Source organism: Venturia canescens, chromosome 7 (genome assembly GCF_019457755.1).
Source record: "Venturia canescens isolate UGA chromosome 7, ASM1945775v1, whole genome shotgun sequence".
Taxonomy (NCBI): domain Eukaryota; kingdom Metazoa; phylum Arthropoda; class Insecta; order Hymenoptera; family Ichneumonidae; genus Venturia; species Venturia canescens.
In genome coordinates, this window is record NC_057427.1 from 12,898,027 (window position 1) to 12,923,685 (window position 25,659).

Below are 25,659 nucleotides of genomic sequence, written 5' to 3' on the forward strand. Positions count from 1 at the left end.
GGAAATGGAAAGTCCAATTGTAAAACTCGTAGCTCGTAGCGCTTTTTCATAGCGGTAAATGTTCGCGGGACGAGACACTGAAGTATACGTGTATATTATTACGAAACTCGTCCGAGTCAGTTCCTCCTCAACTCGATCGACATTACCAACTAAGTCAAGATCTGACTTCGAATCGTTGCTTGACATTACAGAACTTCAGAGAGGTGAGAGAGGTTATATATACGTGTTTTACGATAGACCACACGATAGACTAATAAACTACGTTTACACGGCGCTTTTATTCCGGTTTAGTTATATCAATATAGATATACAAAATACATATCTATTGATATATATATATATAATATACCCGTCTATATATAAAACCGGAATAAAAGCGCCATGTATACGTATAATAGTCATAGACTACGTTTACATGGCCCTCTTATTCGGGTTTTGTATATATACAGACGGGTATATTTATATATATCGACAGATGTGCATTTTGTTATCTATATTGCTATAACTAAACCGGAATAAGAGGGCCGTATAAACGTAGTCATTGAGAGCTCCTTAGCGCGGTTCTTACAGCAAGGTTTTATTTATTTTTTTTCTATCGACAATGAACGGTGAAAAAAATATTTGATAATAGCATTAACCGCGTCGCGTCATCAGAAATGATCGTTAGGACAGAGGCTGCTTATTATCCATGAGAAACTATTTTATACGATCGGTCGAATTTTTCACAACAAACACTACCAAACATTACAAAAGAACAACGATACCACTGCTACTTAAAACGTTTCAAAACGTTTACTCTGAACCCTGAAACACGAATGAACTCAACTTTTTAACTGATTTACCGAAGCTCTGCAAATTGTTGGTACGAAAAGTTCTATCAGCATAACTATAATTGAGACACGTCTCGGTAAACTGCGGGGATGAATAGTACCAGCCTCATTTATTGCTGATAAGAATAATTTCTTCCATAGTACTGTCAGTTGGTATATTTCGTTTCCGCACGCCATATTTCGAACCGTCGATCGTACATCGCATTCGAAATAATCATATTTCTTATGAAGAATGTTAAAAAAAAAGAAAAGATTTTTCCGCAGTAAACGGCTATTATTTCCGTAATATTTCGATGAAAAATCGATGCGTAGCCTCGCATCAAAGCCGCGCGTATCGCGCGTTGATTAGCTTTCCACGATCAATAAGACAGTCGGGGGTTGATTTTTCGTCCTTCTCCCCTTCGAACGAGCAGTAGTCGTTCGACCGAAATCCGCGTTTTAAGTTCTCAATGTCGTTAACGCCTCGTTATTATTGACCGAAAAACCCTATGTGGCGGGATTCGTCAATAAATTTACTTTCGAATTTATTCATACGTCTGTCTTAACGAAAAGTACAAAAATTCCGTGAGTATCAAATAGGCCTGCGTGGCTCTTGGAGTATTTTATTTTCTTAGTGTCAATATAAGTGAGTTTATCAAAGCCGTCGAATGGAATAATCTTAACGTTCGTATATAAAAAAAATTAAATCGAAAATATTGGCAAACCTTCTTCGTCGTTGTTTCGCAGAGGATTTTTCGTAAATTTATATTGACCCAGCACGTCCGATCGAAAGTGAAATGACAAAGTCAAACAAAAAAAAACATACCCGCGGCGTTGAGTGTCTCCGCTTGACAAATAATTAAAATTGAAAAAAATCAACCTTATTACGTAATTGTTCCGTACACTGAGAGAAAAAATTATTGAATTTGAGAACATGTATTTACTTATTAAATCAAAGTAGTATTGTTTCGATTATTTATTTGTCGAACCAAGCGAATCATTGTTGATTTGAAAACATATTTTCATGGATCTATTACTTCATTATATTAAACTCTTATTTAATAGTATCAATTAGATTATAGCATGATAGATTTGATTAAATTTTTTTTGCTTGGATTAATTACATTTATCGCATCAAAAACATTAGATTATTTGAATCTACAAAACAACTACAATACGAAATTGCTTTTTTCGAAAAAATTATTTTCTTGCAATAAATTCATCATTATTTTGTTTCTAAAAATATTTTTTATTAAAATAGATTTGATTAAATTTTGATTGATTGGATTAATTACATTTATCGCATCAAAAACATTAGATTATTTGAATCTACAAAACAACTACAATACGAAATTGCTTTTTTCGAACAAATTATTTTCTTGCAATAAATTCATCATTATTTTGTTTCTAAAAATATTTTTTATTAAAATAGATTTGATTATTTTTTGATTGATTGGATTAATTACATTTATCGCATCAAAAACATTAGATTATTTGAATCTACAAAACAACTACAATACGAAATTGCTTTTTTCGAACAAATTATTTTCTTGCAATAAATTCATCATTATTTTGTTTCTAAAAATATTCTTTATTAAAATAGATTTGATTAAATTTTGATTGATTGGATTAATTACATTTATCGCATCAAAAACATTAGATTATTTGAATCTACAAAACGACTTCAATTCGAAATTGCTTATTTCGAAAAAATTATTTTCTTGCAATGAATTCATCATTATTTTGTTTCTAAAAATATTTTTATTAAAATAATTAATCTAATTGTTACTATTAAATAAGAGTTCAATATAACGAAGTGATAGAACCGTGAAAATATGTTTTCAAATTAACAGTGATTATCATGGTTCAACAAATAAATAATCGTAATATAATACTTTTCGCAACTTATATAATTCCTTTTTCAGTTTATATCTAACAATGTCGTGGTAGTCTAGTGGATAGTGTGCGTACTTAGAAAAATGTAGATAGGTAGGTAGATCGGTACCGCGAATCCCCATGCAGGTAGGAATTTTTCTTCGATTAAAATGGTTTCAGAGATGTACCATAAACTGTGATGACCATCAAGGGCAGTGGAAAATAATTTTGCAATTGATAACATAATATAGTTAAAATACATAAACAATATAGTTAAAATGATGGTTCATAAAAATAATAAGTGCTTCCTTCAAAAACACGCATGTTTTGAATCATAAGATTCAAACTACATATTACATATAATTGACTGTAAAAGTTATTTTTCCCTGAGACGTATGCCAGGATGAGGCTTATATTTTCATGAAAAATGGCGGGCCATCAAAGTCGATCCTTAATATTTCATCGCTGTTTTCACTGAATTGTTCGTTGCTGGTATTAATGAACATTTGAGCCCAATATCGACGTTATACCATTTATTGTGACGATGAATTATTGGAAATAGTATATCGTAAGCACCTAAGGTGAGGGAAAGTAGACTACTCCAAACCGCGGACAAAATTGTCAGCCGAGCCGGAGGCGAGGGTCATAAAAGCACGCGATTTTTCTCTAATTTCACTCCCGTGGAGCGTATACTATTTTTCAACCCACCGGAAGTCCAACCTGCCGAAATCGGAAAGTTGGAGTTCCGGTGCACGTGGACGCGTGCTGAAAAAAATATTGTATAATTGAACTGATGTTTTCGATGCTGTAACGGATTCGGAAATCGAATCCATGCGTGAATTAACTTAAGGAGGGTGGCTACGTTCGTCAAATTGATAATAAATTGATCAAATTTGGTGATAATGTTCTTCAACATCAAGCGCGAAGACACAATTTTTTTTTCAAAATTTTCTTCTGCTTAGTTATCGAGTAATTACGGATTAAAGCAGATTTCTTATGCCCGGAATGTATACCTATATATATGGAAACGCTATGCTTATACACTTGAACTTTAGTGATCAATTACTCGATAACTGTACAGAAGAAAAATCTTAAAAAATTTGTACTGTCAAATTTGGCCCTAAAGAATATGTTCACCAAATTTTATTAAATTCTTATCATTTTGAAATTTTTAATGTATTTAACATGGTTTAGCATGGCAACATTGTATCGTCGGTAGCCACCCTCCTTAAAAGGCGAATGCGTTTGAACGTGCAGGAATAAATATAGGAATAATGGCATCTCTGGAGGACCTCTGGAAAGAAGCAACCGAAGGATTTGATACAGCGGTCTCCGAGACTTGGTTCAATCGCCTGAACGAGGTTTATTCCGACGAGAAACGTACTTATCACAATATGAATTCTCTCAGCGAAAAATTATCTCATTATAACGAGATAAAGGATCAATTGAAAAATCCTCAAGCCTTACTGCTCGCTGTATTCTTCCAAAAGTTCGTACGAATTATGCGATCCCGATCATAATCCATGTTACGATACGAATTAATCGTTGTTTCAATTTCACCAGCTTCGAGTACGATCCTAAAGCGCTGGACGGTGAGAGCCAGAACCTGGATCACTTTAATACATTTGCCGATGAAGCTGGCATTTCACCCGTAAGTTTATTCATTCTCATAAAAATCGTCCTAAATCATTATTCATTACTCGATATTCGATGTTTAACGATATTGAAAACAATGTTAATGACGCAGGACAACGAAGTACGCATTGAAACGTGCGCACTGCTCAAAGTCGCGAGTACGCACAGTACCGAAGAGCACAAAGTTGGTGGTGCCTTTGGGGGTGAGGATGCTCACTACCTTTTAGACTTAGATATGGCGATACTAGGATCATCCCCGGAGGCTTATACCGATTACAGGGAAAAAATACGCGGAGAATATTCCTTTCTCAGCGAGCCCATGTACACCGCTCTGAGGCTCAAGGTATCCAATCGAGAGTCGCGGTAGCGACTCTGAGACAAGTAAAGTTATGTTAATTAAGGTTGTTGCTGAATCTTTTGAGAGGGTGGGGGTAAGGGACGGAACTCCTATGCTTATGCATTGAGTGACGTCAGCAATGCCAACTTATAGATAATGAATGATTACTTTTAATTCAGATGAACAATGCGAAAATTTTCAACTCTGTGAATGATAATATTAATTATAATTCAGAAATACGTTCATTTTAATCACCCAAAGTTGATAGAAAATTTATTCTCGATGATTGAAAATTGCGTTGAAATACCAACAAAGTTTGGCAACGTTGTGTGATTTCTTCATATGCAGCTGTTGGATTGGATGCAGTAAGACCTACATGCCTCTGTGTTTTCGTGTCATTTTTTTTCGCCCGGCGTTTTTGAAGGTTATCATGTCAACGACTGCGGTAAACGAAAATGATGGAGAACAAATTCAAAAAAACCTCAAACTCATCGATGGAATGGTCGATTTGTCAGTTCTCGCGTCTATAAGCATCGCACTATGCCCATTAAAGTTGGAAAAAAAACGAGAAGTGATTTGTGACGAGAATGTCAAAAGTTTCGAATCAATTGATGTCGAGGGCCGTCGCATTGTAAAAGTGTGAATCATGAATCTGTCACGGAGTTGCTCCCGTTAGTGTCGTAGTTGCAATGTTGCCGCATTTCTACACGGCAGTCTCAGTTAACCCGATATGATCGTCATGCAGTCACATATTTTCGCCGATTTTTTGTTATTTTAGTCGGTAAACTATCTGTTCTTTTCAATAAAATCATTCTATATATCGTCCTGATCTGAACTGTCGTTTTTCAAATGATTTTTTTCATTAATCAGAGTGATATAAGCAAAAAAGTGTGAAGGGAACGACTCTGTCCCATTCAACGGATGCAATGAAATTACATTTTTGCTCAACTTCAACGTTTAATTTCTCCGAAATTAGTTCGGTAACCTCAGTTTTCCTTGAAACAGTGTATTCAGGAAATATGTATCAACAAATGGGAAAATTTTCATCAATATCTATTCATCTCAAAAATTTTAAGCAACAACCTTTACAAGAGCTGTTTTTCAGCTGTTTTCAAAATTAATTTCGAAATTTGTTTCTTTAAGGGCGGGCTAAGGATAGTTCGTACAGAAAAAGGCATGTTTTTGTGAATTTTTTGTGAAGCGAAGCGGTTAAAATCTCTTTGTTAAAACCAATGGTACATTAAAGTGTGACATTTCAAGAATATTGTATGAAACTTTCACGAAGAAATATAAAAAATACGGCCATGGCAGCAATTATTCGGACGTGTCTCGGAAAAAAGTAGAATTGCGGTGCCCCTCAATAACTTGGTGCTAGATCATTTGAAACGAAAAAATCAAATTTCATTCGTTGGATAATAGTTTTGCCCAGGTAACGCTGAGAGGGTTTTTCGAAATTTCCATTTTTCAGTTTTTTCGAACACTTTGAAGGGAAAAACGCGATTTTTTGCCAAGAAAACGGCTAATTTTTTGTTGTAAAATAAAAATTATTAAAAAATTTGAAAAAAAAGAACTCTGCAGCGTTACCTCGTAAACTATGTTCAGAAATAGTGTTCAAAATTTCAAAAGGATCGGTGCAAGTGGTTTTGACGTTATATGAGGGGCACCGACTTTGAGAACGCGAGTTGTGGGGAAAACGCTTTAAAGTTTTGAACACTAAAAAGTCTGCTATAAAACGTTCATAAGCGAATTTTTTCGGCTTACCTCACACTGAATCATCAATGCCAGGTCCGTAAAGAATGTTTCGTATAAAAATACTCATAACTTCGTCAATTTTGCTCCAATCGACTTGAAATTTGGACACAATATTCTTGAGACACAATGCATTCAGTTAAAAATTTTTTTTTTTAATTCAAAAACAAATGAATACCTTACCCCGCCCTTAATAATTAAATAATTACAGTAGTTCAGAGAATATCGCAAGTTGACATATTTAAAAAACTTTTTTCCCCTTTCGATCGCGACCTCTTCGAACTCCGTAGCTTGCGACGCATTGAAAAGATATTAATTATTTTTATAATATCTACACATCTAACTAACGACTATTGAATAATTTTTGTCATGAAAATAAGTGAAAAATTTGAATATTCTAATCACAAGTCTTTTCATATGATTACAGGTGTTGCAGAATTTTGTACAAATTCCTAATATTTTTGCAACGAAAGAATTTCGGGAAAAGTTCGAAGAACAAGCGAGACTAAATATTCAAGCCGAAGTTGAATTGCTATCTTAGATAAAATAACTTATTATGTTGTTGTAAAAGTGCTTCGTTCGAGCATGATTAAGTAGCTGTACAATTAATACTCTCGCATAGGACATGAAACTATGAATTCAATGCTATGGAAATTTAAAATGCTTGGAAATTGTGTTTTTTTTTTTTTTTTTTATTATTTTGCTCCTTTTGGAAGTTACCGTCGATCGATTTCGGTGCAATCATTGATTTCCGTGTTTCTTTCCATGTGTGCCCGAATATAATTAACATGAAAATATGAAGTCGCTGTATTTGCGGAAGTAGAGCACAAACAGTTATCATTTTAACGATTCATGTGGAGCTCGCATCCTTTTCGAACATAACTCGTTTTCTCTATATACGAGCCAATGAATCAATGAGTGAATGAGTAAATTGAATTACGTGCTTTTTGTACCATAATATATATTATATATCGCTCGGAAGATAAATGTAGCATCGTTGAAACGTGAGTGTTGACGTTGATATAATATATACTATTTATAAATATTATCCGGCATAGCCGTGTTGAGTAACGCGATTAACCCTTGGTGTGCATCTGGGGTCAGGTTGACCCCAAAATTTTTTTCTCACATGAATAGCATTTACAGATGAGCATCTCATAAGTAAAAGCCCCCATATTAAGGAATCGTTATCCCCTCTTTAAAGGTAGGGAGCATAACCACTTCATACTCCAAAATAAATAGACTTTTTGGAACGGTTGCAAAGTGGACTATTTTTCCCTTAAAGCATGGACCCTTGTCTGTAAAACTCTGTAAGGATTTTTTTAAAAACTCAAAATTTAATTTTTTACAAGAGATTTAACCGAAAAAGTGCTTTTTACGCGCACTATCAACTTTGAGCACGTTTTTCAACAACGAAAAAAGATTTTTTTGGAAATCCGACTTTGCAGCCTTAAAGTTGGATCGATTCACTGCAAAAAGTGACTAAACCTTTTATTCCGAAAAGCGCATAGTTACCGAGGTATTCGATGTCAAAAATGACCTGGGGTCAAAGTGACCCCACGTGCACGAAATGTCTCGCTGTGAAGGTGTGCACACTAAGGGTTAATCCCGTTGATGGAAAACATGCATATGAGTATATGCTCCATTTTTTCAACGGGGAAAACAGTTGACATATATTTCAACATTTCCTGCGAAAACTGTAAGAAGGGATTTTCTAACAGCAGATTTTCAATATTCTGATGTAACATCGAAATATTATTTGATTTAAAATAATTGTGGAGTGAGGCGATTTGATGATTCATTGTTCATTAATTGAATAACTGAATAGAAATTTACAACAGCAGGATTGTCTGCATCCACTGATTCGGTCGAACGCGACTCGATATGATGATTTTCATCAATTTTTCTGAAGACGCTAAATATGTTTGATCGGTTCGTGTAATATGTAAATATAATAAACTACGTTCCGCGCGACGAAGCGTCTCGTAACGATGAATTCTCGGAGGAAACAAGCGAGGTGGAATTTTTACGAATTCTAATATACATAATAAGCCCTATTATATTTGATTTCGTGCAATCTCAGAGTCTCGCGACGACGAGTACATTGACAGTTGTGTCTGCGTCGTCTATACTGGCCCGAGGCTCTCCGAGAGAAAAAAATTTTTTTCACCATTTTTCTCCAACATTTTATTCGATCATTGTATTTTGCGATTGTATATTATTATGATTCGATCATTGTATATTTTTTCGAGGCTTACCATTTTTATTCAAAATGAAAAACCATTTTTTTTTTAATAAATAATTTTTAAAAATCAAGTCAGAAACAGCCGTTCACCCGAAGAACCCCGGAAACTATGTAACTTACAAAATTCCCCAAGAGCCCCACGCATTTTCGACATGTTTCGATTTCATTTCGGGATTTTCAAATGTGTCTTTTGTCTCATTATAGGTTGTATACACTCAGTTAATATAGTATATATATGTATGCAGTACTATAAAAATCAAATATAATCTGTACGAATGTTGAAGCATGAATTTGTTCTTTTTTCTAACCCTTTACGCCACGAGAAATTTCTACCAAATTTTTAAAATAATTCATTCCAATTTCGGATTTTATTTTGTATAGGATTCATATGTAGGGGAGACCGGGGCAAAATGGGATACCTAAGGAAATATTGAACTTTTCAGAACTTTGGGAAGCTCTGTCTATTTTTTACTCTCAAAAACTAAGAAATGTACTGAAATTCCGTTCAATTTAAAAAAAAAAAAAAAAAAAAAAACCGAGGCAAAACGGGGTACCCCTCAGAGACTCGTGAAATTTTTTTTTACTATGATTTTAATTGAATTGGGTGCATTTCGCACCTGTAACCGAGTGCTTCCGACTTACCACTGTATAAGCGATCACAAAGCGATCTCGGCGCTTACAGCGCTCGAACGTACCTCGAACGCACCCTCTGTAATTCAGTTTAAAATTAATTATATGAATAATAACCAAGATTGCCAATATTTTTTTTGTCAAAAATAGTATTCTTTATCCACTGAAAAAAAAAAGACAAAAAAATTTCTCTCATTTTTCGAGTATCCCGTTTTGCCCCGGTCTCCCCTATATATGTGTATCAGCAGTGTTAAATTAGACGAGCAATATAATTGGGAAAATTATAAGATAATACGAATACTGAAAATAAAACTGCTGTGGATAATTCATAAATATTGTAAACGTCGTTTTTTTAATCCGTTTTCGAAAGTTATCTCCGCAGACCGATAATAAGAGCCATGCACCCGATACATGTGCATGCAATGCCGAAATATCGTCGATGCTCGTTCGATCGCACCTTCTTCGAAACATTTATCAATTGTAAACGTGAAAAATGAGATTTCCCGTACCAGTCGTGAGGCCACATGGTAAAAAGTTAGCCAATGTAGCCTGCACGGATCGAAAATTTCTCGTCTCACGCAAATCGAATATATCAAACAGCGGAACAGCGAAGACTCGTAGAACATACTGCATCGGCACATATTCAGCGTCAGTTATAATGTTTTGGCGTGACAGACAACAGTTCAAGAAAACACACGTTCACGACACGTTAACATATTCTCGGACGTTGGACAAATTGCCTCGTAATTTTATTAAAAATCCATCACACAGACGAATACGTACGGATTTCGTAATTCACGATTCAAGCGAATTTAACTTGAGAATTATTTACCGCTATTAGCACTAATTGCAACCGTCATTTCTTGCCCGTCGCTTTGCGCTTGTCGTTGGAATTGTCCATTTTCGCGGTTGTACACGTATCTTGAGTGAGAATAATAAAATCATACATAAACTCGTTGAATAACTTTAGTAGCCGTGACGCGTGCACCGAGGCGCGGTCACTTCGCCTTTCAAATCCCGCAGAGCTATAGTATTTTCTCGTGCTGGTGAGGCAGCACCGATGAAAATTTCAATGTTTTTTGTTTGGCCTGCAGTAAGAAATTTTTTAAGCACAGCTAGCCTACTGCTGAGAGAAACTTGAAAGTTGGTGATAACAATGCCAGGTGTACGAGACGGGTTGATGCCTCGCGACGCGAACCTTATTCAGAAAGAGCATTCGTGATTTCTGACGAGCGTTTGCGGCCTATACATCCCATTTCATAAGTATCGTATGCTCCCTTTTTCATCTGAATTCCCGGCACGATAGCTCAGTGGCTCGTTTTCTATTCTTTCCGGTAGGGCATTCCTTCTCGCTCGCAAAGCGTCCCTCAGAGTACTCGCGCGATTCGACGATACCGGAAGCACTTTTGACCCAGCGCCCAATAACATGGCCGTTCATTTCTGGAAATGCGTGAGTACATTCTTCTCTATCCCTCGCTTCTCCCGATCGTTCGAATGTACGATATTTATCTTCGAGCTTGAAAATCCTCGCTTCGAATTTCCTCTATTGTCTCCTCTTTCTATATAACAGCTGGAAAAAAAGGGTGATGGGCGATTGAAATTTCAACGTTCCTCACAAATTCTACGACCTAACGTCTTGTCAGCAGCAATTTTCAAGGTAATAAATATATTTATTTTAGTCCAACGTGTATCGAATGAGGAAATATAAAAATGTTATACATTTGCTAGGAAATTTACATGCCGTTGTAAACATTTGGTGAAGAAGGGGCAGCAGGGGAATGTGTAGAGAAACCATCTGTAAAAAGCGGTCGATAAGTTTTTGTTGGTCAACGATAATCACTGATTGATACAACTTACCAAACTAACGGAGCGTAAAAACAATTTCAGTTTCCAGCGTAAAATACGAGAAATTCAAGTTTCGCGGTATTTCCTTCAGATAATAATTTGGGATCGATCGACCGATTGTTTGGTCCCTAAGTAACGGGAAAGTGAGCACTCCTTCCTCGAAATTATTCGTGAATATCGTAATTTTCGAGTGATTTAGACGAACATTTTCCATTCGATATAAACATCGTTTGTCATTGTTTCGTGCTGGAGATTGAAAAAAAAAAAAAAAAAAAAAAAAAACATTAATTTTGTGAACGACATGCCAGTCAACTTCGATATATGCGATCAAGTCAGTGACGATCTTGACAAGGTCAAGACAAGCTAATTCATGAAATAGGTATTTGCGGTGTATTTTTCAAGCCAATCGAAATTCATCGAGCGTCCTTTGTTTTCTGAACAGGCTCCGAAATTTCAAAATACCTACAGACTCGATACAGAGAAGCCCTTTAAAATTGACCCTGTCGATAAAATTGTCAAATCGGTCATGTTGAACCGACTCGAAGATGCCTCTTATGACGTCAAAGAATGCCCAAAACTGTGCAGCCAAGTTGCTTCGGAAATTCGGAAACGAATATTGAAACTTGACTTCAAAAGGTGCTAAAAAACTTTTTATTTTTGAGCATAAAACTTGTTGCATTCCGGTACCACATTCTCAATTCATTTATCGTCACTAAACTACTCGAATGTACGTAAAATTGGTCTAATATGGTTGGATTAATTTTTTCTCCTGACCAATCACACGCCAATATGGTATATCAGCATTTTGTAGTTTAATCTCCATTCGTTTGTTTGAAATTCATTAAAAATGTTGTTGTACTTATTGCTTATTCCATTAATAATTCACATATAAAATTATTCTTGTGTATTACATGATTTTCAGATACAAAATTGTTGTTGCCGTAACGATTATCGAAAAGGCGAGCCAATCGTTGGAAACGACAATGGGATTTGTCTGGGACGTTGATAGAGATAATTATTCGACGTATACCTTCGAGACACAAACGTTTTTTGCATATTGTATTGTAATCGGTACTTATTACGAGTGAATATTTCGCTACGCTTTCTCACCCGGATTGATTCGATTTTTCGAAATAAAACATAAGAGACCGGAACGTTTCTCAAATTGTAGAGTAACGAAAGCTTTCCAAATATTTTTCGACGATGACACAAAAAGTGATTTCAGTTCGCTTGTGTGTGTGTGTGTGTGTGTGTTTTTTTCCAATGAGTCAATTGTTTCTATGATAGAAATGTTTCAAGTGGCGCGTAACGATTGTTTTTTTTTTATTTTCAGTAGAAAAAAATGGAAATTTTTCTATTACACAAAGAAATAAAAGTGCGAGTAGCGAATATTATTGTTTAACGAAAAAAGAAGCGTGCAGAAAAACTAATGTCTACGCGAGTTCTACATCAGTATCCGCGGCAACTCGGCTGACATAACATTGCGCGCGGTTGCTCAAGCGCTGTCGTTGCGTTAGCCCACTTTTTCGAACAGTGCGACCGATTCCCCGTATCCTTATGTTCCGTAACACAGCCTAGCAAAATCTTTTATTATTTAGTGAATAGCATACGTACGCCGCCTGCTTTAATCTCAGTAGTTGAATATTTTTTCTCAGTCACCGAGACGAAAGCCCGCGAAAGAATCTTATTCGCCGTTACTCCGCACTTTTCCTTCCCTTTGAAGAGAACAATTATAGGAAAGAAGTTCAGTGTCGGATACCGAGGTTTATGAATGTACAAATATTTATTGAATATCCAAAATCCGATTGCACGAGTTCGATAACTACGGATCGACATAGTTATTCATTATTATTGGGAAGGCCCGCGTGGGCTGCGAACCTCACGACTAGCTGCTGCTCTTTGTACGAGTAATCATTGCGAGCGATAGACCCGTACGTCAGTCTGTATCGCGCGGTCAATGTTGCGTTTCTCAGAGGCGAATAACTAATTCTTTCAACTATCCTGACCTATTTAAAAGTTATGAATCATCTAATATAGAATATAGCGTCGACCTCTCCAATGGTTTGACCGATAAAAGGGTCGGAGCGATCGGACTTCATGGGCGAGGACCAGAGAAAATAAAAAAATATGGAGTCGTGTCCACCACGAGGTTGGACATCGAAGAGCAACGGTGAATGGTGGCAGCGGCCGATTCTCGGCACGATACGCGTATACTCTGCATGGGTACACGTGATACGTGATAGTTTTATGATGCAAGCGTGCTATAACGTATATGGTACGGAATGTTCTCAACTTCCTATCGATATACGGGTCGATTCAGGTTTAATATGACCAATTTCCCTCGATTTCAAGACTCATGTTGAAGATCCGTGCGGCTGATGTATGCGCCAGCCGCGAGGTGAAAATGCTTGTCGATAGAGCAGAAACGTGACTCTTTTAAACGTCTGCATATCTGCGACTGTGTTTAATCCTGAAATGTCAGAATAACGAAAATTTTGAACAGCAAAATCTCGAGTTTATAAATCAATTCGGCTAGAGCTTTGAATGTCGAAAATAAATAAAGGAGAAAAACTGCAAGGTTCGGGGCACATTTACATTGAAAATAGTATGTAAAAACTGCCCATATAACTACGACTAAAATGTCGATTTTTCGATAATTAGAGTTTCATTTTTTCGATTCATAAATTACTACGGTCAGCATATACTGTGAATATTCACAATTTCGAAAATATAATAACGAAAGGCTGAATATTACTGAAGTTGAAATAATGACAGACCACAAAAATTCGAACAGTCAAAATAGCGAAAGGTTAGAAAGTCGACTGATTGAAAGAAATAAATGGAGCGGAGACTGGAGATCCCCAATTTCAAACATCGCCATTTTGACTTTCGCCTTTTCGAATCACCGCTATTCTGCATATATCTAAGTTTTACAGGCTCGAAAAAATCACTTTCAATTTTTTGCTATTCAAAACACCTACTACTCTCCATTTTTAATTCGAAAAAACGAACTTTTGACATTCGTATGGTCTGTTAAAGCTGCGTTCGAAATGAAAACTATATCGAAATATATATTTTCGAGAAAATACGAATTCAAAGAAGGAACATTCGATTATACGCGTAATCTCCTAAATAGTCGATCGGAGATAAGAATTTCGAGTTTTTCGCCGATCCGATATAACAGCTTTAAAAATTTCGAAATATCGACCGTTCTATAATTTGGTTATTCAACACATTGAACGCTAAAGCCCCCGCTGTCTGGAGACGACTTTCAGCGATGTGTTTCGCCATGCAACTAGAATTTTCGTGGGCATCTAAAGAAAATATTTCACGTCGGGTAGCCCGTGGATGCGGTGACCTCTCAGTTTCTTGCTCATTGTATATCTAAACGTTGGTAGATAAGAGGCGAGTGAATCATTTCGTGACTCGGTACCAACAGCAGAAGGGAGAAGAAAGTCATTGGACTCATTGGTTTACAATTGACTGCTGATTCGTCTGTCGGCAGGTGCGACCAGCAGGTGAGAGGATTTTTTGTACTGGAACAAGCATATAACCAGCGGAGCAAAGAGAGCTGGAGGCTAGTAGCTTTTACACCGCATCTGTAAAAAAGTGTTCTCACAGAACGTTGTAACGGAGGCTCGTGCGTCTGCTGTGCGTCATACCGCGGGAGTGAGATGCCGTTAAAAACCGATTTTTACGGAAAAACGATATTTTCGTCGATTCGAAAGCCAAGCGTTGGTCCGAAGATTTTAGAATTCGGTTGAGCGTACGGGCGTTAACGAGAATGACGCGTTGAGCACGCGGAGGAGGCTTACTTTCGAAATTTCCATACTACACTGTTCATACACACGTTTCAGAAACTACAATGCGAGAGGAGTGCGAGCTCAAAGCGTGTGTTCTAATCGCGTGAGGTGAAGTCACTATAGAGGAGGTAAGTCAAGACTCGAGAGGTTCGGTCTCGTGCAGCGACGAATACAAGTTTTTTCTTAGTTATCCGTGATTCGTCCAACAGTTTGTTGGGATATTCGCTTCGCTCGGAGTAACCTCGGTCACGTTCTTCGTACAGGAGGATATACATCATTGCAATGATGTCATTGTAATTATCGTCACCGTAACACGCCTGTGTTTATACTCCCATAAATATACGTGTGCGTACATTAGCGTATCTTCTTTACCGTGCTTCGTCTATTTTGCAGGTTTTTTCTTCGACTCCCCCACAGTATTCGCTCTCGCACCTTTTTCTTCCCATCCGAGCGCTCGAGTTTGCCAAAAATAATAATCATTCACAGGTGTGCTGAATTTCTCTTGCGACTCGTTCGCGCGTTGTTCAATACTAGTCGTTGTCCCATTCTGCGGGAGTGACGGTCGACGCGTCAGCGACAAAATTGAGCTTCCAGAGACGTTTTACCTGACGACTTCTCACTAAATATTATTACTCTTCTCCGAGCGCTTTTCCCAACGTACGGTTCAACCCTTCGCGTTTTATTTTTTATAACGATTTTTTTAAATGTAGTAGTCGCATTCGAATATCGTTTCAGTGTTATTGCGACGATTGGTAGTAAACTCCGAATGCCATGGTGTTGTGTCATCACTCATTCTTTCTGACCATACGTAGAGCAGTACAAATCAATGGATATCCCCTCTAAACCAAAACATCGTAATAAGACAAGACAACTATTCAATGCTATCTTGATAGCAGCTTATAGTTATCGCTGGAAAAGTTATAATAAAAAAAAAAAAATAAAAAATAAAAAAAAATCTTTCTGACCGGCTCAATTTCAATAACTTTTTCATTTGACTTTCTTGCGATAATGCGTAATAATTCAAAATCCACACGGAGCCTGTCTGGCGTCGTTGAATCTTTTGTGTCGCGTCGATAAATGGAGAGTATAATAATAAAAAAAGTATTATGGTATCGATATTGCAGCGATGGATGGCCTATGTAACTGCGTGCTCTTAACACTAGCCTTCGATTGTAGCAACGGTGAACTCGACAGGTTCGATCAGAGTGAGATCTAGGCGACGTGCCCACTGAATTATTCTTCAACTGGTCTATCGCGGATACTGGTTTTTCAGGGTCGAATACAACGAACCTTGACAGAACTTGGGACAATACGTATTTTCCAACTTTTCAAAAATGTATATTTATCCTTGTATTTCTCGAGTTTGTCTTTATCCAACGAGCCTTTCAAATTTTCTGTCCCATAACTCGTGGGTAAAAAATTTGAAAATTCGATGTTGCATATTATTTTTGTTTTATAAAGTATTGGCTTGATTTTTCTCATCGCAGCGATGAAAGGACAGAAGCAGCGAGTCAGTATGGTTGAAAACGTTTCAGATAGACCATCAAGAAACGCCGACTCGAACCGTGGAGAACTAGAAACGATCGCAATCGGTCTCACGTCCCGCCGAACTATAGACCAGCCGTGCCTGTGCACAGCTATCGTAGAATATGCGGGTCATTGGACTTTTTTTGACGCTTCTTCTCGTGTGCAAGGCGGCTTCTCGACAAGTCGATTTTTGTTACGCCGAGGATGAAGATCCGTACTTGTATCTAGCGAGTAAAACATCCTATCACTTCGTGCACGGCGGTAAAACGCGTTTTCAAACAGTACCAGGTATGTTCGGTGGCACGATATCGTTCAATCAGATCCTTTGTGAATATTCAAACAAAAAACTCCGTCCGATATTTTCAAGTGCAATTCATGAAAAAAATAAAAAAATAAAATAAAATAAAATAAAAAACTCGCGATTGGACTCGATTCGGAAGCTTTCGTGATACAATTATTGACGATACCTCAGGGCCCATTTAAAATTTAGGGATGATTATTTTCAGAATGTCAGCCGGTCCAGATTTGGATGGCGAGTAGACACGGTGCCCGTTATCCAAAAGTCGAGTCTGTCAACAAGCTTTCAGATCTGCCAAAGTTGAGGGAACAAATAGTCTACAACCACGAGCATCGAGGAAGTAAGTTGTTCGCTATGCTTTTCTTCTTTCTCATCCAGCTTAACTCCACAATGCTCGCGTATACCATATGCAATACCTGTGGATGTACCAAAATTGATGAGATTCCGGGAATACTCGTATTTATTGAGCTACCAGCATGCAATCTTGAAATAATCTAGGTATTCGTCTCATATGCTTTGAGCCTTGAAAATATTTGATTGCAAAAAACGACGATCGATAAAATCTGTTTCCAAGCATTTTTTTGTATACTCGTGTTTAATATGGACAAAGGGTTTAATTGTTTAACTAAATTTTTCGAATAGACGGCCATCTTTGTAATCAAGATTTGGACAATTTGAAATTATGGAATCCGAATCCTAATCTGACTCCGGATATGGCACTCAAATTGACTCCCGAAGGTGCCGAAGATTCGATGCTATTTGGTAGAAGATTACAGAGTAATTTTCCGGAGATTCTTCAACCGAATATAGCCGATATAACAGCCGACAATTATAAGGTACATTTTCAAATATTTCCTTAAAGGCTACTACAATCGATCATCATTATTTATTGCGTATCTGCAATTCGAACTATTGATACGAGGTCAACGTATATGTTTGTCTTGGAATGCGCAGTTCAGGAGTACGAATTCGGAACGTACACGAGCAAGCATGGAATCATTCATGGAAGGACTTTTCGGTAGCAAAAATGCCGTTTATCCGGTCGATGTACCCAATGGAAATGACAACTTCTTAAAGGCAAATATCGAAGAATAATATATTTATCATATACTTTCAAAGCAACCTTTTTCTTCCTATAATCTGCGCAGTTATGCGTAAATAGCATATTGTATAAACAAATAGTTTTTCATGCTCTTAGAATATGTTAAATAGAATTAATTTTGGTTTGAGAATGTTGTTTGTTTTTCATCAGGCATATAGAAACTGCTCGAAATGGCAGGAAGATGATCCTTCGGTTAGCGAGGAACGCGATAAGTTTGCGGCGATGACGGACGTTGCGCAAAACATAAGTCGCCGATTGGGCTTCCAATATACGCTTGCGATACGTACGTACGCAAGCATGTACGATTAGATTGAACCGAAAAATATATAAAAGCAACATAAGACAATATAGTCGATTTCAATTACAGCTACCGTTAATCTGATGTACGACATGTGTCGTTTTGAAAAAGCTTGGGAGGTGAGCAAATTGTCTGCTTGGTGCGCACCATTTAGCAAAGAAGAACTCAACGTGATGGAGTACATGGAGGATTTGTATTACTACTACGCAATTGGAAATGGACGAAAGATGAACGCTCAGTTAGGATGTCCAATTTTACAGGACATGTACAATAATTTCAAGTAAACGAAACATCTTATGTAGTTTGAACAATTTTTTGAATTCAATCATCACCATTAATATTGTATTATATACATTTCAGGCAATTAGAAAGAGGAAACTTGACGGGAAAACCTCGAGGCGTTTTCTACTTTACGCATACTTTTACGTTATTGAGCCTTTTTACAGCGATGGGAATTGCCAACGATCCGGAGCCTCTGCTCGCTTCTAATTACCGACAAATGACAAAAAGACAGTTCAGAACATCCTTCATAGCGCCTTTCAACGCAAATTTGGTTGCCGTTTTCTACAGGTCAGATTCGTGCATTTTTCACAAGACGACTTTGATACGCTTTATCCCTTGCAAATATCTTCTTTTTTTTTTGAACGATAGAAAGAGATTCACTGTAAAGCTAACACGTTTGGCCTGTGTTACGGTCGTCCTGTATCGAATATAATTACCCGATATTTGTATGGGCAAATCCATTATTTTTCAACCACAGCCTGCGCGCTTGGGTCAGCGATTCGGCTGCCGATTTTTTCCCGAAAAGTAGGTTATAAAAAAAGACGATCCCCCAAATTTGAAGTCGACTCGTGAAATTTTGATGACTGTAGAATTTTTTGAAATTTTCAAAATGTCAATTTTTTAGCCATTTTTAGCGTCCAAGTCAAATGTGCCCTTTGCATAAAGTATTTAAGCAGTTGTGTAAAAGTTTCACAACAAATGAGATTCTCATTATTCAAAAATTAACATTTTGCCAAGAAAAATTCTTAAAACAAATAAAATATTATTAATCAATAAACTTCGTTTTGTTTCCGCTACTTTTGTTATATTGTAAATATTAAAAAATTGAGAGGTAACAAAAATGATCGCAAAGTTATATCAGTTTCCTTAAGACTACATTTAATTTGTTAATGTAAATTGTTCAATAACGAGCTTCTGAATTGTCGTGAAATTTTTATCCAACCTCTTGAATACTTCATACAAAGGCATACCCCATTTCCACAAATTTATCATCTTTTGCGATTTAAGAATCATTATTCTTAATTTATCGAAGGAAATAACTTGTTGCATCAGCAAAATGCGTACGAGTATTCACTTCCATGGCGTGTGATTGCACACACGATACGTTTTTAAATGTTTTTATTTCAACTTTGTTACAAAACTAGAGTCAATTTGTTACGTGTAATTTAAAATGTCATTGATAATGCCGTAAACGCGAAAAAAAATGCGGGAAACTAGGAAATTTCAAAAATTCACAGCTCCCTAACCAGCTAAAACCCATTCTAAAAATCCTTAGTATTGTATGGATATGGAATGAGGTACATTCCCTGAAAATTTCAAGCCATTTCATTGATGTAGAAAAAAGTCCCAGCTGTTTGAACACAGCAATTTTTCAGAAATCAAGTAGCTTTGGAAGGCCATGTATAAAAAAAAACGTTGAAATATATAAATATTCGTGAATGCAGTGACAGAATATACGTATATAAAAAATTTGAGCCCTCTTAAAGCCGTATACTTGAAAAATTATTGGTGTGGCAGCGTGTCAAAAATACGAGAAATTTTGTAAAAATCGTCATTTAAAAATAGGGTGCTAATTCAACCGGATTTTCGTTTGGAGTGAAAAACTTTTTTTCTCCAAAGTGGATGATTGATGAAGAAAAATGCCGCTTCATACGAATCGTTAAGCCTCATAGAATTCGCATGAAAAAGTCGTGAAAATGGCTAAAAAATTGACTTTTTAAAAATTTCAAAAAATTCTACAGTCATCACAATTTCACGAGTTGACTTCAAATTTGGGGGGATCATCTCTTTTTATAACCTACTTTTCGGGAAAAAATCGGTAGCCAAATCGCTGACCCAAGCGCGCAGGCTGAGTCTGCCTCTTTTGACAGCTATATCGATCGTCTCTTCAGCGGATTTCAAACTCGAGATGCTATCTCGGATAACACAGTAGAATGACTAAAAGTCATCCTACCATTGCCATACACAATTACGAAAAGTGCATGTCATTTCAAATGGATAAATAATCGTCGGCGGAGGTAGCTCGACTAACGATAAAATCATTTGTTTTTCCCCTGGGTCACGGTGAACAGAGCATTTTTAATCCTCTCGGACCGTATGTTGCTTCTACGCAACACGCGCTTCCAGGCCCAATAAAACTGCATCGGTCAGTAAGATCGGGGTTCTAACTGCCTATTTCCATGAAGCAAGGTTAGATTGCACCTTAGATACTCCTAAACCAAGAGATAAACTGCTTTAACTCATCGAAATATCAATATGAAGTCGGCGTTTCGTGTTGAGCTGGCGTTGTGTGAAAAGGTGCTTTAGTTATCGCAAAAGAAAAGTGGGTATACATTTTTTTTCGTACTCCAAACGTTATTTCCTTTCAAAGGGAAGCTAATATGATGTATTTAAGGTATTCGGTGCTAGATTGATTCGTAAATTTTCCTGATTTTGCTCCCCAAGGACCTGGTGCTGCGCGCAGCGAACATTCCCAAATTCATATTTCCCAACAAAAAAACCAAAATGTTGTCACAATGGATTCGGAAACTAGAAAGTATTTTGAGATAAAATTATGAAGGGAATCATTTTCCGTCAACGCGAAATAGGTCTCGGTCTGAGAGGGTTAATTCACCCATTTGAAAATTTGTGATCGTCAACCTTCAAAGAAATTGAAGAATATACGAAGAATAGGAACTTTTGAACTAAGAATCAAACAATTTTCAATATTTTTTTACAGATGCAAAAACCCCGATGCCCCGAACAAAGTGATGTTTTATCTGCAGGAAAAACCGCTGATGTTCGAAGGTTGCCAAGTAGGCTTGTGCGATTGGGAATATCTCAAGAATAAATTCAGCAACGTTTTTTCCGAATGCGATCCAAACTTCTGCTCGAACGAAAATGGCAGCGCCTCTAATCGTGCTTGGAGCACGATCAGCGTATTAATCCCCTTCGTTATTTTTCTCATGAGGAAAGTAAATGAATTCCCTGCGCGCCTGGAATGATGTGGTATCAACGATTGGCATTAATTATAAATTATTCGTGAGGTAAACAATGAACTAAAAATATAGTCATTCGAATGTTAGACTACGAGCGAGAGTTTACAATGTATATGAATAAGAAACCCGTCGAGTATGCGTTACTTCAAACGGCGCGGGTTGAGCGGAGCAACGTTTTTCCTTAGTCCGGCTATGCCCTTTATTTTCGAAATGGACATGCCTCGCACGTACTCGCATATGTCGCAATAAGCGAATTCCGAATACATTAGGATACCGTGAATCGCGCGTTCTCTTTATTTCGCAAAATGTCAAAGTGCCATTTCTTCGAAAGCATTCGCGCCAGGAGATGGGCATGAAATAAGTTTCGCTCATTCAACGTATAAACGCACGCACGCAAAAATGTACCTACCGGTGTGTTGTAGTTGGCTTGAAAAATAAAGTTGCTTAACAATCGAATATAATAATGTTACCGATCGATATCGCTTGGGTCAATTTTAATCGCGTACGTCGTCCTTGCTTCGACGCTGATGATTTAATTGTGGAAAATAGGCAGAACTGCACACGCGCGTGTAATTTGGAACGGTAAAACTGGAACGTCGATATTTAAGTGTAAATAATAACAGAAAATGAAGAAAAATACGATGTGGAATTGTGGGGATGTGTGTTGTTGGATTGCTCGGTGAGAACAAGGCTCACACAGCTTGTCGGAAAGTCCCCAAGAACGAAACCTCTGCATCGTACGTGGTCGAGCCTCGCTCGCCGTGGTTATCATAATAATACTCGTAAGCTCATTCGTGCACGTTACCGCTACAATAAGCATTTATCCCGAAGCCTACAACCTCTGCGACGATGCTGCGAATTCAAATGCTGATTTGTGGTTTGCTTATGCTGAGCCTGCTCAATTATCCAGGATATGTCAGCTCGACCGATTGGATCGATGGTGTAATCCGAAAGGTTGTCGATAAATGGGGAATTAATGAGGTCATGATAATAGAGCAGTTGGTGAAAAACGAATCGTCCTTGAATCCTCAAGTTCGCGACTTCCGTTTTCGATTGATGCGAAATGTTCCAACGATCGTTTGTAAGTTGGGAGCAGAGAAGCGCGGCTCATCAACGGATTGCGTGTCCAATAAGGATGGATACGCCCAGTCATCGATGCTCTACGCAATAGTCTCGGATGTTTCCAAGTACGGGCCACTGAAATCAACGATCGAGTCTTTGGCGGCGTTTTCTGAATGGAAGGCGGAGAGAATTCTCCTTGTGCTAATGTCAGAGAAACCGAGGAAGAAGCTGGAGGGACTGTTCAAGTTTGCATGGGCCAAAAAATTACTCGATTTTACGATAATCGAATTGATAGAGGCGCGTGTTCCAGAAGAGCTGGCGGATTCGGTCCCTCGACCTGTCATCCATCACTACAATCCGTTCAAGAAAGAATATACGAGAATCAATTGGACTCCGAATGAAAATTTTTTTCCTCGGAAAGGCCTCAACATGTGGGGCTATCGATTGAAAATTGGCGTTTTGCACGAGCCACCGATGTCGTTCGTTAAGTTTAACGAGTCTAGCAAAATCCCAATCAGCCTTAAAGGCGCGAATATAAACTTGGTCAAACTGATGGCCGAAAGATTAAATTTCACAGCTGTTTGGGTGGCTTTTCAACAATTTTCTGAAATCAGGCAGGACCCAACGCCTTCCGGATTGTACAGATTAATGAATTCCGAAAAAATCGATTTGTTGGCGAGTATGTCGCCTCATCACACGAATTCGAAAGAATACCGAATTCAGAGAACATCGAGCGTGATGGTTGACAGACTGTGTCCCGTAGTGCCGATTACAAGAACCGTTCACGTATTCAACGTAGCCGATACAATTCGAACTTTTCCCGTGGTGTTGGTTATTCTCATAGTATTTTGGATACCGGCATATCTATTGAAGTTTGATTCTCGTTACTGGAAGCCGATATCCATTTTCAAATTGTTTTTGGGTTTCGCATGGGCTACCGCGCCAAAAAATAATGCTGAGCGCGTCGTGTTCGCTTGCATCCTCTTTTTATCGGTTATTTATTTCAATACGATGTTTGCAAGTTCCACCAAAGCGCGTTTCATCTACGACAAAGCGGCCTCCATCACCACCTTTCAAGATCTCGACGATTCTGGACTGACGCCGATGGTAAGCTCTTTTTTATACAACAAGACATTCGCCCAAGACGAGGGCTCCTTGTCGAACCTCAAGAAGAAAAGTATCGCCGTGTCCGACATTGGTAAGTGTCCCTTTTACGCCGCTAAACACAATAATATTTGTTGCATTATGGGCGAAAGAGACGTGCTATTGACGATGGTAGGAAATGAGGACTACAGACACAGGCTAAAAATCGTTCGGCCATGCTTTTGGTTCGACGCTTATGGTTTTCTACTCGGCAAAGCCTCACCTTACACCCGTTATCTCAATACTGTCATCTTCTATGCGCACACTTCCGGCATAATAGCAAAGTGGTACTCAACGTTGGAAGACATCAAATCGGAAGATTGGCTGATCGACCTCGACGAAGACAACACCTCCCAAATTGATCGCAACAATAACACCAGCCCTGCACTCGTTCGACAACTAATGACAATCATCACCATCGGATTGATCACATCTTTATTGGTATTCATCGGGGAGATAATCGTTCATCGGTTCGGCTACTAACTGAGCTGGTGAAAATAAACATAATTGCTTCAAAATTTTATATGAAAGCGAAGGATATAGAACACACTTTCTGAATGGAGTTTCCGAATGCGAACGTTCGATAAATTGAAGAACCGAAACAGAAGAGCAATTGTTGTTATTCTGTTTCATAAATTGACCGAGAGCTCGGGTTCCTGTTCTAAATAACCTTGCTCAAAATAACTTGGTAAAATAACCAATTAAGAGGATGGATCAGTCGGTATGTCGCAACCGTGAGTGCGAGAGAGATAGCTGCAAATAATTTTGAAATCGAAATTCTTTGACACAGTTTGACCGATTAAAAAAAGGCTCTGTCAGCCTACGCAGGACGATGGCAAAAATCGACTGACAGAGCCTTTTCTTAATCGGTCAAACTGTGTGTCAAAGAATTTTAACAGAATAATCGTGATGAATATAACCGATATACAAAATAACTCTAGTAAGCCAAAACGAGCACTCGCACGAACGTACCAATGCGAAGGAAAAAATTCTCGAGACACCTCGAGATGCTAGACATGTTAAAAACAATAAACAATAAATTTATAATCAAGCATTTCGAATCTAGTTATGAAAATCCCACATAGGGTTTCATGTTTATCCGCAATCAATATTTCAAATGAATATTTCTATTATTTTCCATAATCCAGTAATTACAAACTTAAAGTTCATGACGATTTAAATGACGATTTTTACTCTCGTGGTTATTCTGTTCATGGGTTATACAGTTAACCGATTTTTTTGTCCATGGTTATTTTGAACGAGGTTATTTGGGCCGGACAGCACTTCATCGATTTGCACGGTTTTCGATAATAATGGACCGATCAAGGTATTGTTATAGTCTGCACACATTCGTTGTTCAACGATAGAGAACGCTTTACACCGCGCGATTATGGCTCACACGTAAACGATACCTGCCGAGTATCGTTTGCAATTACCCAATGGATGGTGATCTATCTTATATACGAGCAAAGAATTCAAAAAATAAATAGATAAAGGCGAAAGAAAGCTGCTCCTGAGCACATAAAAAATAAAAACTAGTAAGCGCGCCAAAATTCCTCCAAAATAAATCAGTGTTACGTAAACTAATTTACACGCAATATTGCTTTGTCGAATCGAGTCAGTCCAAATAAATGAAAATATAAAACGTTACGTAATAAAGATACGTTTGTATACACCAATCCCACGCGTGTATTCGGAAAATTTGCTTGTAAATTGTTTCTCAAAGAACCCTTTTGGCGAGCGAAACACAGAGATACCGATCTTCACTTCCGGTCAGCATCGCCCGAGGCAACTGTCAAGACTTGAACGATTAATATTCTCCACCCCAATGAAAGTTTCAAGATCAGCAGCAATGATTAAGCACTGGGGGGATGACGAGGATACACTTGGATAATGCATGTTCTCCAATTTATATCGATATTACGGCAGCAATGCGAACGAATAATAATAGTATATACGCTGGCATATATTCGTTGATCAGTACCGTGGAGAACGGGAGCTAGACCGGGAGTTTTTCTCGTACGAAAAAAAAATTCGTGTC

The 25,659-nt window shown here is 37.7% G+C and overlaps 4 protein-coding genes across 20 annotated transcripts; all 4 read left to right on the plus strand.

Moving 5' to 3' along the window:
* Window positions 1-58: 58 nt before the first annotated feature.
* On the plus strand, window positions 59-7,453 carry LOC122413839 (uncharacterized). 6 transcript variants are annotated; one of them, XM_043424461.1, is made up of 5 exons: window positions 59-203; window positions 3,942-4,173; window positions 4,248-4,335; window positions 4,432-4,662; window positions 6,833-7,453. In XM_043424461.1, the coding sequence occupies exons 1-5, from the start codon at window positions 59-61 to the stop codon at window positions 6,944-6,946; spliced, it is 810 nt and encodes a 269-aa protein (XP_043280396.1). In that variant the 3' UTR covers window positions 6,947-7,453. The 6 variants fall into 6 exon arrangements, with proteins under 6 accessions (XP_043280396.1, XP_043280397.1, XP_043280400.1 ...); XM_043424462.1 differs by having other exon boundaries at window positions 3,954-4,173; XM_043424465.1 differs by having other exon boundaries at window positions 78-203; window positions 3,879-4,173.
* Window positions 7,454-9,131: 1,678 nt separating this feature from the next.
* Window positions 9,132-14,013, plus strand: LOC122413841 (dynein light chain Tctex-type 5-like). 3 transcript variants are annotated; one of them, XM_043424468.1, is made up of 5 exons: window positions 9,132-10,059; window positions 10,619-10,730; window positions 10,851-10,937; window positions 11,568-11,761; window positions 12,048-14,013. In XM_043424468.1, exons 2-5 carry the CDS (start codon window positions 10,707-10,709, stop codon window positions 12,211-12,213), a joined length of 471 nt encoding a protein of 156 aa, XP_043280403.1. In that variant the 5' UTR covers window positions 9,132-10,059; window positions 10,619-10,706; the 3' UTR covers window positions 12,214-14,013. The 3 variants fall into 3 exon arrangements, with proteins under 3 accessions (XP_043280403.1, XP_043280402.1, XP_043280404.1); XM_043424467.1 differs by having other exon boundaries at window positions 9,132-10,730; XM_043424469.1 differs by lacking the exons at window positions 9,132-10,059; window positions 10,619-10,730; window positions 10,851-10,937 and adding an exon at window positions 11,394-11,477.
* A 1,101-nt stretch (window positions 14,014-15,114) lies between these two features.
* On the plus strand, window positions 15,115-21,869 carry Mipp1 (Multiple inositol polyphosphate phosphatase 1). 10 transcript variants are annotated; one of them, XM_043424450.1, is made up of 10 exons: window positions 15,115-15,273; window positions 16,053-16,264; window positions 16,416-16,743; window positions 16,962-17,093; window positions 17,396-17,589; window positions 17,708-17,830; window positions 18,006-18,138; window positions 18,223-18,433; window positions 18,514-18,723; window positions 21,155-21,869. In XM_043424450.1, exons 3-10 carry the CDS (start codon window positions 16,578-16,580, stop codon window positions 21,417-21,419), a joined length of 1,434 nt encoding a protein of 477 aa, XP_043280385.1. In that variant the 5' UTR covers window positions 15,115-15,273; window positions 16,053-16,264; window positions 16,416-16,577; the 3' UTR covers window positions 21,420-21,869. The 10 variants fall into 10 exon arrangements, with proteins under 10 accessions (XP_043280385.1, XP_043280384.1, XP_043280387.1 ...); XM_043424449.1 differs by having other exon boundaries at window positions 16,464-16,743; XM_043424452.1 differs by having other exon boundaries at window positions 16,468-16,743.
* A 498-nt stretch (window positions 21,870-22,367) lies between these two features.
* LOC122413835 (uncharacterized) lies at window positions 22,368-24,443 on the plus strand. The gene has a single exon (XM_043424446.1). It carries the CDS (start codon window positions 22,398-22,400, stop codon window positions 24,099-24,101), a length of 1,704 nt encoding a protein of 567 aa, XP_043280381.1. The 5' UTR covers window positions 22,368-22,397; the 3' UTR covers window positions 24,102-24,443.
* Window positions 24,444-25,659: the final 1,216 nt, after the last annotated feature.

Bases quoted from the DNA above. Each gene is read 5' to 3' on its own strand.
- LOC122413835 (XM_043424446.1), top strand. From the start codon at position 22,398: ATGATAATAGAGCAGTTGGTGAAAAACGAATCGTCCTTGAATCCTCAA.
- LOC122413839 (XM_043424461.1), top strand. From the start codon at position 59: ATGTTCGCGGGACGAGACACTGAAGTATACGTGTATATTATTACGAAA. The intron at 4,336-4,431 runs GTAAGTTTATTC...TTAATGACGCAG, and splicing joins ATGAAGCTGGCATTTCACCC to GACAACGAAGTACGCATTGA. The intron at 4,663-6,832 runs GTATCCAATCGA...ATATGATTACAG, and splicing joins ACACCGCTCTGAGGCTCAAG to GTGTTGCAGAATTTTGTACA.
- LOC122413841 (XM_043424467.1), top strand. From the start codon at position 10,707: ATGGCCGTTCATTTCTGGAAATGC. The intron at 10,731-10,850 runs GTGAGTACATTC...TCTATATAACAG, and splicing joins CCGTTCATTTCTGGAAATGC to CTGGAAAAAAAGGGTGATGG. The intron at 11,762-12,047 runs GTGCTAAAAAAC...CATGATTTTCAG, and splicing joins TTGAAACTTGACTTCAAAAG to ATACAAAATTGTTGTTGCCG.
- Mipp1 (XM_043424450.1), top strand. From the start codon at position 16,578: ATGCGGGTCATTGGACTTTTTTTGACGCTTCTTCTCGTGTGCAAGGCG. The intron at 18,434-18,513 runs GTAAACGAAACA...TATACATTTCAG, and splicing joins GACATGTACAATAATTTCAA to GCAATTAGAAAGAGGAAACT. The intron at 18,724-21,154 runs GTCAGATTCGTG...ATTTTTTTACAG, and splicing joins TTGGTTGCCGTTTTCTACAG to ATGCAAAAACCCCGATGCCC.